Below are 17,651 nucleotides of genomic sequence, written 5' to 3' on the forward strand. Positions count from 1 at the left end.
TAAGCATGTATTCTAATAAGCCATGCTTTCGTAAGCATGAGAGCAATTATTATAACTATAATGTTCTACTGCTTAGAATCCTTTAATAATGTTACCTACGGTAAACAGCATTGAAAGGTTATATCTTTCTTATTGAAAGCTTCTTAGCAAAAGGCAGACAATATTTTATTTGTGTTAGCTTAACTATCTCCTCCATTCGAGACTAAGTCCATGATTGTGGGGGGATATACTGTTAACCATTCGATCCCGTTGGAGAGAGAGATGTAATCGACTAATCATGACGAGAACCGGATGGTACTGTATTCAGTATTGGCCTTAGAATGACAGCCCGGCAGTCTCGCTCGCTGCCTGACTGCATTCATCATGAGTTGCCAGTTACTTCATTCAATGAAGGAATATAATACAATTATTCTCGAGCCTAAGGAAGCTCTTAATAATGCAAATTTAAGCCAACAACCTTTGTTAAATACCGAAGCTGAGTAGGTATTGTCGTAACAAACCTTTTAAGCGAAGTCCTTACCAGGAAAAAACCTGTAAGGATATAGATAATTCCGTAGCGAACCACAAAGGCAACTCTGGTATGGGTATATGACTTGTCATTCAGTAGTCGTATACAGCAAGTCTTGCTACTACATTCTTTCCTCTCCGATCCAGAGAGAGAAAAGGAAATCTTGCCCTCTTCGTTCTTTTCGTCAATAAACACGAATTAGTATTAGTCGAAAGAGATCGCAATGAAAACTCTAGGATCGAAGAGAATCCCTCAAATTTTTATTCTCTTGGATATAAGGCCGTATTCTATGCCTCTATTATTTGGAAGAGCCTCTAATCAATGAATGAGAGCTCGTACAAATCTTGTTTAATTTTCAAACGATCCTGAGAAAAAACTCTATCATCATCTAAGTCCTCCTGACAAGAATGACGGCCGCCTGTGCGACATATTGCATTCTTCTCAGGAGACAGCTGTGCTTGCGGCAGATTTCCACCCGAAACGGACATATCGTGAACAGGACGACGGCCGCCTGTGCGCACCTTTCGTCTCTGTCCAGAGAAATCCGCTCCTGGTCCAAATCATAAAGAGACGCTTCCTGGTTGATTTCTCCGTATGATTCTTTTGAGGAAGATCTTGGCGCTTGGTGCTTAACCGTTGCCGAAAGTCTGGTTTGTTCAATGCGCTTGGACGTATCTGTCCGTATCGGACCGTGTCGTCTGTCGAGCTGTCCACTATGGAACTTGGCGCTTGGCTGGTGTCATTCCAGTACGACACCTCTGCCTGTCCGTCTTGTCCGCTGGCGCCTGTCGCCCGGACGGAGTTGCCTGCGCACGACGTTTTTGTCCAATCCAGGCTGTCCGGCTTGTCAAGGTTGTCCGCAATCGGCACGAGTCTGTCTGGTTGGAGCCGTCCGCGTAGGCACTTTTTCCTGTCCGAGTAGTCCAATTCTGGCGCCGAGCGCTGGGTGGTTCTGTCCGACTCGGACCCCTCTTCGTCAATTGTCCGTATGTTGCGTATCAATCATATGAGTTTTCGTCCTTCTTTCTTTCTTCGTCTCTGTACTCGTACGAGGAGTAGAGGAGATAAGTCTGGAGTCCAGAACGCCCGTAGGACGAGATCTACTTAACAAGGAATCGTCCTTTCTCCTCGGAAGGTCTTTTCTCAATACTCCTACTAAAGAGGAAATTTGTTCCTGCATTTTAAGTAGGAAATCCGTCGCAGTTTCTTCCTTTTCTTTGCCATGAATAGGAGAATGCGCTCTGGAAGGCGTAGGAGATCGAGATATTGTCCTCTTGGCTCTTTTCCTCTTGTAGGGAGAATCGTCCGGGAAACGTTCCGGGCTCGAGTCCAACGTCGGAGCTTTCCAACTCCTCTTGATCGGACACGACAGTTCGTCGGAATTCCATCCACTTCTTTCGAGGAGACGAATCGGAAGACGAAAAGCACTCTTTTAGGTGTCTTTCCAATGGCGATCCTTGGCAGTCTGGGACGCTACAGATTCTGCCGAGGGGACGCCTGACCGGTGGGGATTCTCCGTAACCTCCGTACGGACTGTCGACATTCCTTCTCCTCTGGGCCTGGGAGCTTGGAAGAGGTCTAGGTCTGGGAGCGAGACAGAGCCGATCGGAACGCACCCTCCACTATTTTAGTTTTACGGACCTTTCCAATGGCGAACTTGGCAGTCTGGGACGTTCTACAGAGTCTGCCGAGGGGACGCCTGATCGGTGGGGATTCTCCGTTAACCTCCGTACGACTGTCGACATTCCTTCTCCTCTGGGCCTGGGAGCTTGGAAGAGGTCTAGGTCTGGGAGCGAGACAGAGCCGATCAGACGCACCCTCCACTTCCATTCAATGGGGAACACTATATTCACTTCTTACCTTTTTAGAGCTCGCTTTTGAGCTGCATCCATTATCTTCAAATTTGCATATATAAATTTGTAGTTTCTGTGGAGTAAGAAGGTGATGAGGATGCAACTACTACTAGTACTGCTAATACTCTAACTGCTCGTTAGCACAAACGCTATTAAAGCTTACAAAGTAAGCGTATCTAGTTATATGCTTTTCTGACTTCCTAAAGTAGGAAATTAAAGTTTAATATTTCCTCAATCAAGTTGTAACCTTTATTACATGTAATAATGAATAAATATTAATAATTCCCTTTATTGCAAACTATGTGAGTGTCTACCGATAATTTCGGTAGTTTCAATTAGTATTTTCTTCGAAATTTCGAAGCGAAATTCATTAAAAAGTTTAATAAAAGAGTATGCCGAACCAAAGACCCAGTACTCCCTGCAAAAGACAGCCCAGAAGATCGATGGCGATGAAACCCGAAAATCAAATCAGGAGGAACCGTAAACGTATGTTTACAGTCCAAACGATACTGTCCTTAGAAGGTAATAGTTCCTATTCCTGCCACCGACGGCAGGCCGGTAGATCACCTGACCTACCTACCTGTAGCGTGTGCCGCGAAATTCGAATTTCTATCGGGGACGACGGAGTCTATAGCTAAGTATATATCTGACAGGGAAGTTGAATGTATGAAAAACGCATTTATAACATAAAAATATCTTACAGTCTAGTAATATTCAATCATTTATCTTCATTTTAAAACAAATTGCAAGTCTCTAGAACAATATCCCAAATTTATGGTCAATTTTTGAAAAAAATATTTTTTTCCCCTCCGCGCGCCGATTCTCGGCCGAAAATCTCGGAAACGCGAAGGTCACATTCTCCTAATATTTGAGCCTTTTCATATTACGCTTTTTTTAAAGGTTTATCATATGGAAATGTGTGCAAAAACATGCACAAATATAACAAAAATATTGGAAGGTTGTAGCATTTCTCATTTTTGAAATATTTGCATATAAGTACGATAAGTACGAAAAAAACTACGATCGGTCACTTTGACTCAACCGAAAGGTCAAAAAACGCATTTATAACATAAAAATCTTACAGTCTGTAATATTCAATCATTTATCTTCAATTTAAAACATATTGCAAGTCTCTAGAAAAATATCTCGATTTATGGTGAATATTTGAAAAAAAATATTTTTATTCCCTCCGCGCGCCGATTCTCGGCCGAAAAATCTCGGAAAACGCGTAGGTCACATTCTCCTAATATTTGTGCCTTTTCATATTACGCTTTTTTTAGAGGTTTATATATGGAAATGTGCGCAAAAACGTGCACAATATAACAAAAAATATTGGAAGGTTGTAGCATTTATCATTTTTGAAATATTTGCATATAAAGTACGATAAGTACGAAAAAAACTACGATCGGTCAACTTTGACTCAACCGAAATGGTCAAAAAAACGCATTTGTAACATAAAAATCTTACAGTCTAGTAATATTCAATCATTTATCTTCAATTTAAAACATATTGCAAGTCTCTAGAACAATATCTCGATTTATGGTGAATATTTGAAAAAAATATTTTTATTCCGTCCGCGCGCCGATTCTCGGCCGAAAATCTCGGAAACGCGTAGGTCACATTCTCCTAATATTTGAGCCTTTTCATATTACGCTTTTTTTAGAGTTTTATATATGAAAATGTGTGCAAAAACATGCACAATATAACAAAAATTATTGGAAGGTTGTAGCATTTCTCATTTTTTTTTATATTTGCATATAAAAAAAAAATTTAAACAAAAATTCGACATTCAGTCAACTTTAACTCGTTCGAAATGGTTGAAAACTGCATTTGTAAGCTAAAACTCTTACAGTATCGTAATATTCAATCATTTTCCTTCATTTTGAAACAAATTGCAAGTCTCTATAACAATATTTCGATTTGATGGTGAATTTTTAAAAAATTTTAAAAAAATTATTTTTTTTTTACATCCACGCGCTACGATTCATGCATAATTTGTGATTATATTTCTGTGTTGCTTTTATCGTTTTTACAATGTGTTTTATATATCAAAATGATCGCAATTTAGTGCACATTACAACGAAAAAAAAAGTAACTTGTTACCTCTAACCGTTTGACGCAACAGCGCGATTTGAATACCCAATCTTATATATGAAATTTCGTTTTTGCGAATCATCAACAATCGCATTATTTATATATGATAATGGATCATTTTTTTATTTCTTTGATGGTTGCATACGAAACTTCAAGCTAATGACAAAAAAAGGAGCCAAAAATGAACTCTTAATCTTGAAAACTAAGCGCGCTGTGATGTTTTTGAAAAAAATATTTTTTTCCGCTTACGCGCTCACTCTCAAACCCCTCCGGCATACGGGAGTCATTTTTTATTTACCGCTTCGGCGTTTAAGGGTTAATAAATAATGATTATTATGAATGAATATTTCTTTTTTGTGTATTAATAAACCAAAACTATTTTATTTATCATAATTTAATCATAAATGATGATCCCTTTGCTCATATATCGTAGCCTGGGGCACTGCTTATTGAGGCAAGATGGGCACTCCTTACGTCCATACGTAACCCCTCTCTCCCCTTCACTAACTCGGCTTATTACAGCGAATTTTCTTCTGTATGTTAGCGAGATGTTTTCCTTGTATTTTCCTCTTTTGGCATGATGACATTCTTACCGAAACAAAGATAAACAAACGTAAATGTAAGAGAATGTCAAAGGTGAAACTCGAAGGTGTAATCTGTTTTACAAAAACAATTTAATTTAATAAATCATGATTATTATGAATTTCATATTACCATTTGGGTATTAAAAAACAAAAAATATGTTATTTATCATAAATGAAGATCTCTTTGCTCAAAGATCGTAGCCTTGGGCACAGTGTGAAGTGTGCTGTCAGGCAAGAAGGGGGCGTTACTAGTCAACCCTCCCTCTCTCTTCACTAACTATGCGTATATTACGATATTCTGTAATAATACTTGAGCGATTTTTCTTCGTCTGTATGTTAGCAAGATGTTTTCCTTGTCTTTTCCTCATTGGCATGATGAACTTCTTGCCGAAACATACATGAACATACGTAAAAGCAAGCGAATGTCACGAGGTGAAACTAGAACGTGTAGTCTACTTGACGTCTATGGTCCAACTGATTCATGATTGAACCAGATAGTAAGATACTCGCTTCAGACGCTTCTGCGAGCCACGGAATCTCTACAGATGCCATTTCTCACAATTTCTTTGCAAATAATTATCAAAATTTACGATAACAGAAGAAATATTGCATTTTCTTGTACGGATCAATGTTTTAGGCCAGGGATGTCCAACCTTTTAATTTAATGGGCCACATTGCAAACTTAAATATTTAACTGGGCCGCAAAACCCCAGATATCTGAATACATTTTAATGGAAAATGACAATATAAAACAAAACCATGTGAATACACTTTATTACAACATTGTAAATATTGTAATTTTTATATGTAGCTATACATAGAAAATAACCCATTAAATTTAATTAATCAATATTAATTCAATGAGACTTTTGACTTTGTCTTCCAGAATTTAATGAAAAATTACAATATAAAACAAAACCATAATGTTTTCAATATTTGCATCGAAGGATGAATTCTTAATTCTAAGAATGTTTGCTAAATGTCTGTCAGTCAACCTATTTCTTTCTGCAGTTTTAATGTTTTTCATGCTGGAAAAAAAACTGCTCGCAAGAGTATGTACTTCCCCACATACATAATAATTTTCTAGATAATTTTATAATTTGATTGAATTCATTGAGAGAATGCAATTTCTTATAAAATAAAGGAAGTGTGTGCTCTCTATGGAAAGTTTTTAAACCTTCCCGACTTTGCAGTTCGATCAGTTCAAGTTGGTACTCACTACATAATAAATTTGCTAAAAAGTTTTTTTTTTAATGAGAGTCGATAGTGGGCCACATCCAAACACTGAGTGGGCCGCAATGCGGCCTGTGGGCCGCAGGTTGGACATCCCTGTTTTTAGGCTTATTGAGTTATGTTTACTAATTCCCTGTAACTACGAAAGTAAGAGGAATTTTGACGAAATATTTCGTATACGTATTCTCAATTGCCATATGAAGCTCCATGAATTTTTTCATGACTTTGCATTTTTCGCGCCCTATACCACCATATATAGGGGTTCCTGCCGGCCCGCTTAAGTGTTATTACTGATTGAGTTAACACCTTTGTTCGCAAAACTTTATGCTATGGAAATTTAAACTTACCTGACTTTAGTTAGCAATTCTTTGTCTTCAGTGAATTCTTCATCATTTATTAATCTGAAAAATAAAATATAGAATGTAAGAGTAGTACTCTTATCTTCATTAGACATTTTCAGCAAATATAAAGAAATCCTTAATATAGTTAACAATTAAATAAAAGAACTTGTAAACGAATTTTTTCCTTTTCCCAACAAGACTAATAGATTTTCATAAGTGAACATCACATCCAAGAGAGGTAGGCAGTCCCTGGCTTACAACACTTTCCACTTATATTCATCAGAAATCATTTCCAGGTTTACAACACATATTCCATATGACGCCGATCTGACAAGAAATAGGACTCCAAAAAAGGCAAAATAATCAAGATTTGTAGGTTTTTTTATGAAAAATGCAATAAAATGCAGGTCACATAGTCTTTATACACCCAAAGCATTAAAAAGTAAGGTTTTCTTTGGATTTTTTACTATTTTCAATGTTCCGGCTCAAGAACGGAGCCCCCATCGTACACCGGGGACTGCCTGTACGTATTGATTTTTTTTTTTACACCCCTGTGGGAGTTACCACTTTGCCTGTGGCTCAACTAGTAACATATCCTTTGGATAGCCTTGCAATACTCAAAATTTCAACAAAGTTGTCTGATTACATAAGTTCATAGTATGTAAAGAAAAATACATCACCAAAACTTATTACAGCATTTCAAATTTAATGTCCACCAAAAGAAGCTTGTTAAGCCCAAGCAGTGTGGAGTCCTCAACCTCTAATCAACCTCTAAAAGAACGATTTTCTTTTGTCTTCGATTCACTGACTCAAGTGTTTAGCTAGTACCACGCACTGTATGTACACAATGGGGTGCATTTTGCATTCACACAATAGCATTATTCTTTAGGCCAATTTTCTTCAGATGTACATGGTTGCTACAATGCATTCATCTAATTAATATGATAAAAATATTGACGGTAATTTGTAATGTCTCTGATAAGAGGATATGACCAACTTTGATCACACTACAAAAAAATTATCTATCAAGTATTTTCAGTATTCTGTCAACAATAAAAGATTGAGAGCTACGGTGGTTCCCTTGCATTCACAGATGTGTACCAGACGCCCCCGTGAATAGTCAGAATTCACAAATGGTCGGAACCGCTATAAAAACGCTGAATACAGACTATATTGGTAGATAAAACTAAAAAAAAAGAAAACACTAACAAAAGTTTTTATACCTGGTTTTTTTGATATCACAAAAAGTGCATTTTATTATGAAATTGATTAAAAAAAACCGGAATATTTCTGAACATTTCTCATAGAAATATACAGCAAAAAGGCAAATTTCCCACAAATAATGGGTAGATATGGTCCACAGAGAAATCGAGCGAATACAAGGACTATTTACTAACGACAAACATCCCGGGTTTACTTACTGTTTCATTGCCATGTTTGCCAACTGTTCCATCAACTCATAAGTTTCCTTCTTTCTGAGTAGCATGGAGAAGTAGTGCTGCAAGGAAACAAGTTGAAACGATCAGTATCGAGAGTTTTTGTCATCAACAAAGAACACTTTCTTTCCAGTTTTCATTATTGGTCAAGGTATCGTTCCACGGCTCGATAACATCGAAGGGAACTTTTTTGCTTTTACCTCATGGTCTCGAGTCGAGACTCGGATGCTGTCGGGGAAAATGAGAGCGTTGGTGCAGTCCAGAAGGATGACGTCCCTCCATCTCACGATGACCCTCGTCTCTTTGCCCAGGAGGAACGAGTAGAAGCAAAGATAATTGACGCTCAAGTATAGCCACCCTTGGCGAGGAAGACGGTTCAGCCAATAGCTGCAAAAAGGCCAAGGGTTAGTAACAGATCGAAATTTGGATTAAAATTTAGACTGAACAGCTTAGCATATCATATCATATATAGAATAAAGCATTTTGGCCAAATGCCAAGTGCTGGGAGCTATGAGGTCATTCAGTGCTAAAAGGGAAATCGACAGTCAAAGATTTGAAAGGTGTAACAGGAGGAAAACCTCACAGTTGCACTATGAACCAACAGTTAGGAGGAGGTGGATAGCAAGATGGTATAACGAGAATATAAATGGAGGTACAGTTAAAGGAATGAAACGGGTTGCAGTTAGGGACCAAAGGGATGCTCCAAAAAACATTGTCATGCCTACAGTACTCCATCTGAGGTCCACTGATGGAACTAATCCCCTACGGGAATAGCATATCCATAAAATTTCATAATCTTTAGATAAATTTTCCTAAAGTTCCTCTACCTGTCATTTCCTAACTTAAAAACAGCAAAAAAGATTCTCAAACTACCAACATCCTCATAACAGCCAGTTCCTAAGGTAAATATTTCGCAAAAAAAAATCCATGAATCAATTCTCTGTAAATTATGTGCAAGAGTTTGAAATCTTTCAACAAATTTCAATAAAAACAAGAAGAAAGGTTACTGTACCTCTTCATGTCTAATTCAAGTATTACCTATATTCTTTCTTCAAACGCTCATAAATAAGTACAGCTAAGAGCACCATTAGGTACAAATGCATTCGAATCTCACCCACAGATATAAAATATGTTCTGAAGGCTTCTATTTTCGTCATTTTCTCAACACGAGCCCTGAATTCTCCTATAAATAATCACCCTATTTATTCCTTTTTCCTTTTGCAGTCTTACTCTTTATCTGTTTTCTCAGTGACTGACTGACTGGTCAATTTCTTTGTCATTTTTGCCTTCCTCCTATAAAGAATAATCCTTCGTATAGGTCCTACAAGGGTCCAGAAATTCTGACACCACTGTCTTGTAATTTACTCTGTGCTCCGTAATAATAGCCTTGTACCGTGTACTTTTTTGCATGCTGAATATGACAACACTTGATACTTGCCTGCAAGAATAGTAGTTCACCAGTTTTTCGCCATCAGGCAAATTGAATAACTTCTTGAACTTATGAGAGACTGCCTTGAAAGTCTCTGAATCAGGATCTGTAACAGAAAGCAGAACATACACTTCAGCGAGGAGATGTGGACCCATCTGAAACTCAATTTACTCACAACAGCCCATTACTCAGTATTTGATTTGGTTTAAAGGTACCTCACGTAACTATGAAGTTTAAGAACATGCATAAAGGTAAATATACAGGACCTGACAGCAATTGTTCAGCTCATACGAATAAGAACTACCACCACACTTTCACATGAATGGGAATTTTCCATGCACATTTCTGTGCAAACTCAAAAAATTATAAAATAATTCCAAAACAAAAATGCACCATACAAGTATTTGCTCTATCAAAACTGTCTAATAAGTATCAGTACAACATTACATCACTTGGCCAATAGTCATTATCTTCTGCAACATGTACTATTAATCACAGACACTAAGCTAGACCATAAATCAACAGAAATGTTAAGAGATATTCAAAGGTTATCAGCACCATAAGCCCCATTATGGCACCATACATCACTGAGTTTCAGTTAATGGCGATTTTTGCTTATCGGCAGGCACATCCCCGGGAATAGAACCCCCACCGATAACTGGGGACTGCCTGTAGTACTGAATTAATGATGTAATAAAATGGAATGCAAAGTAAGGGAAATGGAGAGTAGAGTAAAAGGTCTGAGAGGTGTAACAAGATGAAACCCTTGCAGTTGCAATATGAAACAATTGTTAGGAGTGGGTGCAAAGTAAGATGGAAAAGAAAGAGTATACAAAATGGAGGTACAGTAAAAGGAATTAAAGGGTTGCAGCTAGGGGCTGAAGGGACATTGTAAAAGAACCCTAAGTAAGGGATTTTGACAAAGGAAAAATCTATTTCTGGGGAGAGACCTGTGTCGCCCGGTGAAAAGGATCCTGCTATCCACTTTTCTTGTATAGTTTCTAAATATACCAGAGATAAAAAGCTAGCATTGGTATGCAGAGGTTACTACCCTTGCGCGAGCACCCAAAGGGCGTCGGGTATAAAGTTCGGGGCGTGTGAAAGCCACTATTCACAGGTCTCCTGCCATTTAGTCTTTTCCCTTTCAATTTATACTAGAAAAGTGGATAGCAAGATCCTTTTCACCAGGCGAACACAGGTCGACCCAGAAAATGCCTAAATTGCACCACTGAAGGTACTAACCCCCTGCAGGGAGATAAACAATGCAGCAACCACTGTTAAAAAAGAAAAATACTACAAACGGGAACACTTTTAAATAATCAGAAATTACAAAAGACTTTGTACCTGGCGTACTATGAGGATCCGTGACCGTAGAATTGGCAACCAACGACTCAATTTTACAACGGACGAAATCCGTCACATCTTCGTCGTTGTCGAACGTCGCCAAAATCGTCATGAGGTTCCTCTCCAACCACACCCAATTTTCATCAATCTCTTCCTTCTTCAGAGAGACTGCGACAACTGAAAACAAACAAAAACTATATGCTTAGACCCTTGTAACATGTGTTATCACGAATTAGCTATTAGTGACGCTACATGCACTACCACTGAGAGTTCCAAAGGTACGAATTTATTTTCTTCTCTCGTCACTTTTTGAGCAACGATGTGATCTTACAATAACTTACAAAGTATCAGTGATTATGAAAATGCAGATCAGACTGTCACCTGAAACTTAGGGTAAAGTTTAACCTTTCAACAAAGATAGAAATGAAACAATTACTGTAAGTAGATCCCAGGCAGCCACATAGTTGTTGGTACATCGTACCTTAACGGATACAAAACAAAATAAGATAGTATACAGTGTTCCCTGTATTTGTGGGGGATAGGTACCAGATCCCCCCAGGTGAATAGCTAGAAACAGTTAATAGCTAAAACATGCGAGAAACCCCAAATGCTTAAAATGGCTTATTTTGTTAGTTAAAACTCTAGAAGAACCCAATAAAAATGTTTATACCTGGTTTTTTAAAATAGTTTTATCACAAAAAAAAAAAAAGAAGAGTATTTTATGATGCAATTGATTAAAAAAATCAGGAATGTGTGGATATTTCTTGTAGAAAATTCCGCAAATAAGCGAATTTTCCGCAAACAATGGGGGTACTTATATGTTTCAGAGAGAGAAATCCACGAATACATGAGTCCGCAAATACAGGGGGTGTTCACTGCAGTACAAGAAACCCATTTAAATTACTGTAATACAACTCTGCGGAAGGAGTCTGATGTAAAATTCGATATGGGGGCGGCTTGGTATCGAAAACAGAGTCCAACGTTCCCACCAGGATCCCTGCAAAGCCTCGAGACCCATGACCTGCCCCCTTCCGATGCTGCAGCAGAAAGTATGTGTTGGCAACCTCTGTGTCCCTGCAGATGGGGAAACAAAAAAAAAAATTAGAGTTCAGAATACCAAATTTAGGCCAAGGGCCTGGGGATGGGGCCTATGAGGTCATTCAGAGCTAAAAGGGAAAATTGATGGTATGAAACAAATGTTAGAGAGGATGGAACTCTGATGGAAGAAAGAGAATATGAATGGAGGTACAGTAAAAGGAATAAAAGAAGCTTCAGCAGGGGCTGAAGGGATTCTGCAAAGAGCCTTAAGTTATGCCTACAGTGCACCTCGCGACATGCGCTGATGGTATTACCCCTCCTATGAAGCCAAAAAAAAAAAAAAAAAAACCTATTAAATATTGTACTTCTTTCAATATACGATAAGACATTTTAATTCTCATTTTAACATACAACCAACATAGTGGTGAGTTATATGAGCTGCCTGTATATTACAGTATCATTAGTATTTAGAAAGATAAATACAAAGCCAATGGAGCTTGTAAAAACAAACCAAACATGAAGAAATATCTACAAATATATATTTCATTTCACTTCTGTATTCAAAATCTTGAAGACCTAACTTGAAAAGCTGATCTATAAATGCAGTACTACGCATAATGATGCCAAGCAGATACATTCGTTTGGTGTGCTTGCAAAGCACAATACATACTTCTAATATACTCAAGCAACAAAGCTACAAAAAATACCGTAAACAAAGCAATCTTATATTGGAAAAACTTGTATAAAACTTTAATGAGAAGTGAAGGCCAAAGCTAGTCTATCTGGACACGCCATCGTAATCTTTAGGTTGGTACAGGAACCAGGGGTTGGCAACTTATGCCTAAAATTTTGGCCTAATCAAAAGGGAAAAACAATAGCATTATGTACATCGCGTTCACACCCTCAAGTTTTCATAATGAATGGATGATAAGTCTAAACATAACAGCTTAGGGCCATTATCTTATCAACTTCAAGATAGCAGAATAGCAAAAATGCAACCACTAGTGATAGCAGAGCACCGCTGAACCATAAAAGCATATGCTAATAAGAGATCAATTTCTAAAATATTCTCCCATTTTATTTTACATAAAGGACTGAGAGGGACTGTACTTTCAAGAATTACATTCTAAAATAATCCAAAAACACGGAATACTAAATAGTTCTTATGATGATATCAGGATAAATATAATACAGTATAACTCAAATCTTAAACTACAAGAAGCAGTATGGAGCATTTTCTTATCATGAACATACTGGACAAAGAAATCACTAAAGAACCTTGAGCCAAATGGCAACAACCAGAGTTTTATGGTAGCATCAGGACACCACCCCTTGTTTATCTAACTGATTATTGTACAGACATAAGGGTTGCTGGCTAATGAAGAATTCAGGTGTGCATATGATCAAACTGAATTAATGACTGCTCAAATCAAATCCTGTCCTAATTCTGCCCAAAGGAAATATGGCACTGCCCTACTATAAAAGCCACACTATCTATAAAAGATACTTTTTTTAGAATACAAAGCCTGGCCTAAGTAATCACTTTTGTTATCAATAGGCAGGCATAAAATACACCACAATAAACACTTACCATTATGTATTAAATATAGCTAAGAAAACAACTCTCGGAAAGAGCCCTTGCACTGTCTATCAGTGGAGCATCTAAGTTTGGACAAATGGCCACTATCCTGCAAGTAGGTTACATCATGCCCATAACCTTATGAGGAGACTACACTGCACAAGGCAGTCACACATTGCTTGTAAAGATCAAAGCCATGTAATTCATTCAACATGCTTGATGAATGGATCTATGAACTATGGAAACTTGTTTTCAGTATATACCTACCTTCCAGTGAAAAACCTGAGTTTTCCAGTTGGAAAAACAATATTTTACATCAAACTTGAAGAGCTAGCCTCAAGAAGCCTTGAAATCAGTCAGGCATAATCTAATATTTTAATTAAAGGAAAACACTATGGCATGCTTACTTAAGAGAAGTCAGTGGTTCTTAAAAGGCACAGTAACCCAAAAGAGGAGGCTGGCTAAGTCATTGTTTGTATCTCATTCCCAAGGATCAACTCCTCACACTTTGCAAACATTTATAGCTTAAAATTTAAGCAACTCACAGTTTATACCCTCCAAACAAAAGATAAGTTGGGCAGAAACATGCAATGCACATTCCTCCTATGTAGGATCTCATTTACCCCAAGAAGAGAAATTTATCAAAATATTGTAAAATGCAACTTGAAATTAGTTCCATCCTATTCTAACTTCCCCTACAATCAACGATTTCCTATGCTAACCAACCTATATTTCTGGTACCTAACCTCACACAGAAAGCTGTGTCCTACCATGGAAGGGGTTCTCACCTCAGAAACCTTTCAGAAGTAAGACTTTTGTTCAAAATAACATAACTCCTAAAATCAATGAGTTTTTATTGTGGTCCTCTAAATACAAAAAACCAAAACACACACACACACACACACACAGCAAAATGGGGGCAAGGCAAGAGTTTCAAAGATATTCCTAATATCCTTAAGAACTTTCGAATTACAGTAGCATTTCAGAACAACGACAGTAGTACATACTCAGAACTCAAAACACTCCATATTTCAAGTCAATGTTCCTCTTTCTCGTTACCTTTATGGATCCTTTATTGTGTTTTCATATAATTTTTGGTCTTCTTAAAAGTGCAAATGACCAAGAAGCAACATAGCAGCCAACTCTCCTGGAACGTGGCCACTTCCCGAAAAAGCACTTGAATTAAGCCATTATTTCATAATTTAGGAGAAACCGCTTACTTTGAGAGGAGTATAGAGGTCCCGTTGTAATGCCTGGATGGGCCACAACTCTTGCCTCAAGCTCATGGCAGTGAATTGAAGTACTACTTTTTCGGGAAGGTGGCCATGTTCTGGCCACTATATTGCTGTTCTGTCATTTACCTTAACCAAAAACAGAAGGGAACTACTATATACAAACATGATTTAGACCAAACTAAAGCTTACGAAATTCAAACACTGTTCCCACAAATGTACTGTGGGCTTAGAATTGGTCACCAATATACATCTCCCCACTGAGAGATTAGATCCAAACATCCTATAATGCTGCCTGGTTGTATACGGAACACAGCCCGGAGACAATATTACCACAAAACCAAGTAAATTACTGCTAGTAGAATTTAGAATCTTAAATTTTTGTGTTAATCACGATGCCAGGTCAACGATCCCTTTACCCTAGCACTATACGATTCTTCTCAAACTCCTAGCCGCTACAATGTTCTTGACCTTGAAGATTTCTTGTTCCCTCCTACGCTAGCCTAGCCATCACATCCCATACTTGCTGTAACATATTCAGCTTGATTTTTCTAGATTTCTTGTTGCCTCCTACACTAACATCTGAAACTTGCTGTAACATATTTGGCTTTTTTTCCTCAATACATTGGCTTCTAGGTCAACTGCAGTCTGGGAGGGGGTAGGGGGAGTATATAAACTACCTCACAAATGGCCAAAGAAAGGAGAAAGGCCCCTTCAATGCCAGGTTAGATAACAATATCATAGGTTAGGTTAAGTTAAGAGGGTAAAACTTTATACTGTTATACTATGGCCTGGTTCCCAACAGTCGCCGACGTGAATACCGACTGACATAGATCTATATTGCTATTCCGCGGCAGCCTAGACTATGGCAGTTGCGGTTTTTCCATGCAGTTTTACCTCCTGAACAAGAATTTTAAGTAATATTTATTCGGACGACTGTAATTAACCCCCAGGGACCAGTACTAAACACGGCGAAATACACTGGACGCCCCCATCCCTAGTGGATGTATTCGCGGTTACGTTCTTTGCAGTCCGTGCGGAACTTTTCTTTAGAAATGCCCTAAGTGACATTTACTTAGGCTATGTTTTTGTTTACGTTTATGACATTTACCTCTTTTGTTGATGTTTTTAACAGTCATCCCCAAGGGACAGGTAGTAAACATGGCACCCATTTTGCACGTAAATTGGGGCATAGCTAGTTGCTGAACTAGAGGGGGGCGCAATTTTACCCAATGCCCCACCCCTGACAAATTAGGGAACGATGCCCTGGGTAAAAAGGAGGTTCATAGGTAGCCCAAACCTCTTAACAATTTGGACCAAAATAAAAAGAAAATACTCATAATCTCGAGGTTGACAAAAGCTCCTAAATTTACAAGGTATACCTAGTACATACTAGGCTACGTACTAGCTAGGTACCTAGGTTCGTTCCTGCACCGAGCACCGGAAATCCTGCCTACCCTGTGGGCATTAACCTAACCTCGGGCATCCTACAAAGTCCTGACTTGACAACCCTACGAATCCTAGAGTGCAAATGCTGGCAGGATCCTACGGATTTATAGAGACGCGAAACCACGAGGACATCATCCTTCCATGACATCTTAAATGACGTCAAAATACTACGGGGGAAAAAAATGGTTTATTTACGTACGGGACATCTGCCCACCCCCAAATGAAATACAAACAAACGTTACATGACGTCATACGCACCAGAACCCGCCCGAAATGAGCACTTCCTCCGGTTTCACCCACATTTTGTATCAAAATGAACAGCGTAGTTATTTACGTGACCAACATTATTCACGATCAGCTGATCACTGTCACATCCGGATGTTTATCTGCGATCTGTTGACTTTCGGTGCGGCGGGCGGAGCTCGAAAGCCGCTCTCTGATTGGTCTGATTTTATCCAAAGCTTAAAAGCCGTTTTTTGATTGGTTTTAATTTTATTCTAGAGCTTGGTAGCCGATCACTGATTGGTTACACTTCACCTGGAGCCTCGTAGCCGCTTTTTGATTGGTCGAATTTTTCGTGAAGACTGATATCGTCAAGATGTTGTTTATCATTTATTTTTATAATAATTAATTATATATTACATTTGATTTATTCATTTTTTAACGTAATTACTCTAATTACTCATTTATCTCCAATGGCGCTTAACATTTTATCTAGCGTTCACATTCAGTTTAAAAAATCACATGAAGTGTTGATGTTATTCTGAACCTCATATTACGTTTTCTTAAAAATTAATATTGAAATTTCATTTAAATTGATCTTGGGATATTCGGAATCTCATACATTTATTCAGAACGACTTTAAGGACAATTTTAACCATATAAGAACACTAGCCAAAGTTTATTATACAAATAATGCGATGGATAAAAATGAATACTTAGGACTGGAATTTATTGCAAAATCCATGGACGATATATGCTGTAATTCTCTCTATCAGAACCTGGTCAGATCGAGTCAATAATATCCAGTCTTTGGCCTCATTATCATCGGCGAATTAATGAGTTATTTCTCTTGAATTATTTATATATACAGACTTTAATTAAGCCATATTGTGATTGGTGGGATCTTATGTAAATGTTATACGTGAATCGTAATTAATAAGGAGGACAAATGTGTTCTTTTCTACGTAAATGCAATTGGATTTCCACTTTTGTTTGTTCTTTTGCTCATGGTTATAAGTAATTATTCATTTCTGTGAAGAAATACAACCCTGGGAACGACCGAACGATCGTATAACTACGTAATTATATGTTGTCTACTTACGGATGTGTTACGAAATTTATTCACTCGTGTCTGCGGACTTTCTTTGTGTGCACGTAAGATTTGATTATCTGAAATTTAGGCTTTGAAATCAAGTACTGTACGTGGAGCATTTTCGGACATTTATCGGTTAGAACAATGAGAAGGGGGGAGTTGGACAGCAAAATCGAAGACAGGAAGAGGGAACGGAGGTACAGGAAATGGACGGAG

At 38.0% G+C, this 17,651-nt stretch overlaps 1 protein-coding gene across 15 annotated transcripts in view; it reads right to left on the reverse strand.

The window, feature by feature from the left end:
- The window catches only part of LOC135204904 (TBC1 domain family member 9-like), a 68,172-nt gene extending 51,651 nt beyond the window's left edge, over positions 1-16,521 (reverse strand). For 14 of the 15 annotated variants that reach the window (XR_010312367.1, XR_010312365.1, XR_010312362.1 and 11 more), the window contains exons 1-7: positions 16,379-16,521; positions 11,727-11,896; positions 10,823-10,999; positions 9,488-9,584; positions 8,250-8,436; positions 8,035-8,111; positions 6,620-6,673 (exon numbers count right to left, since the gene is read on the reverse strand). Coding sequence is in view for 5 of the 15 variants with exons in the window: in XM_064235151.1 (XP_064091221.1) it covers positions 6,620-6,673; positions 8,035-8,111; positions 8,250-8,436; positions 9,488-9,584; positions 10,823-10,999; positions 11,727-11,896; positions 16,379-16,422 (806 nt within the window). In the remaining 10 variants the exon portion in view is untranslated. The remainder of the gene's footprint in view (positions 1-6,619; positions 6,674-8,034; positions 8,112-8,249; positions 8,437-9,487; positions 9,585-10,822; positions 11,000-11,726; positions 11,897-16,378) is intronic. The other variant, XM_064235149.1, reaches the window with a different exon arrangement.
- Between the last annotated feature and the right edge of the window lie 1,130 nt (positions 16,522-17,651).

Source organism: Macrobrachium nipponense, chromosome 47 (genome assembly GCF_015104395.2).
Source record: "Macrobrachium nipponense isolate FS-2020 chromosome 47, ASM1510439v2, whole genome shotgun sequence".
Lineage (NCBI taxonomy): Eukaryota > Metazoa > Arthropoda > Malacostraca > Decapoda > Palaemonidae > Macrobrachium > Macrobrachium nipponense.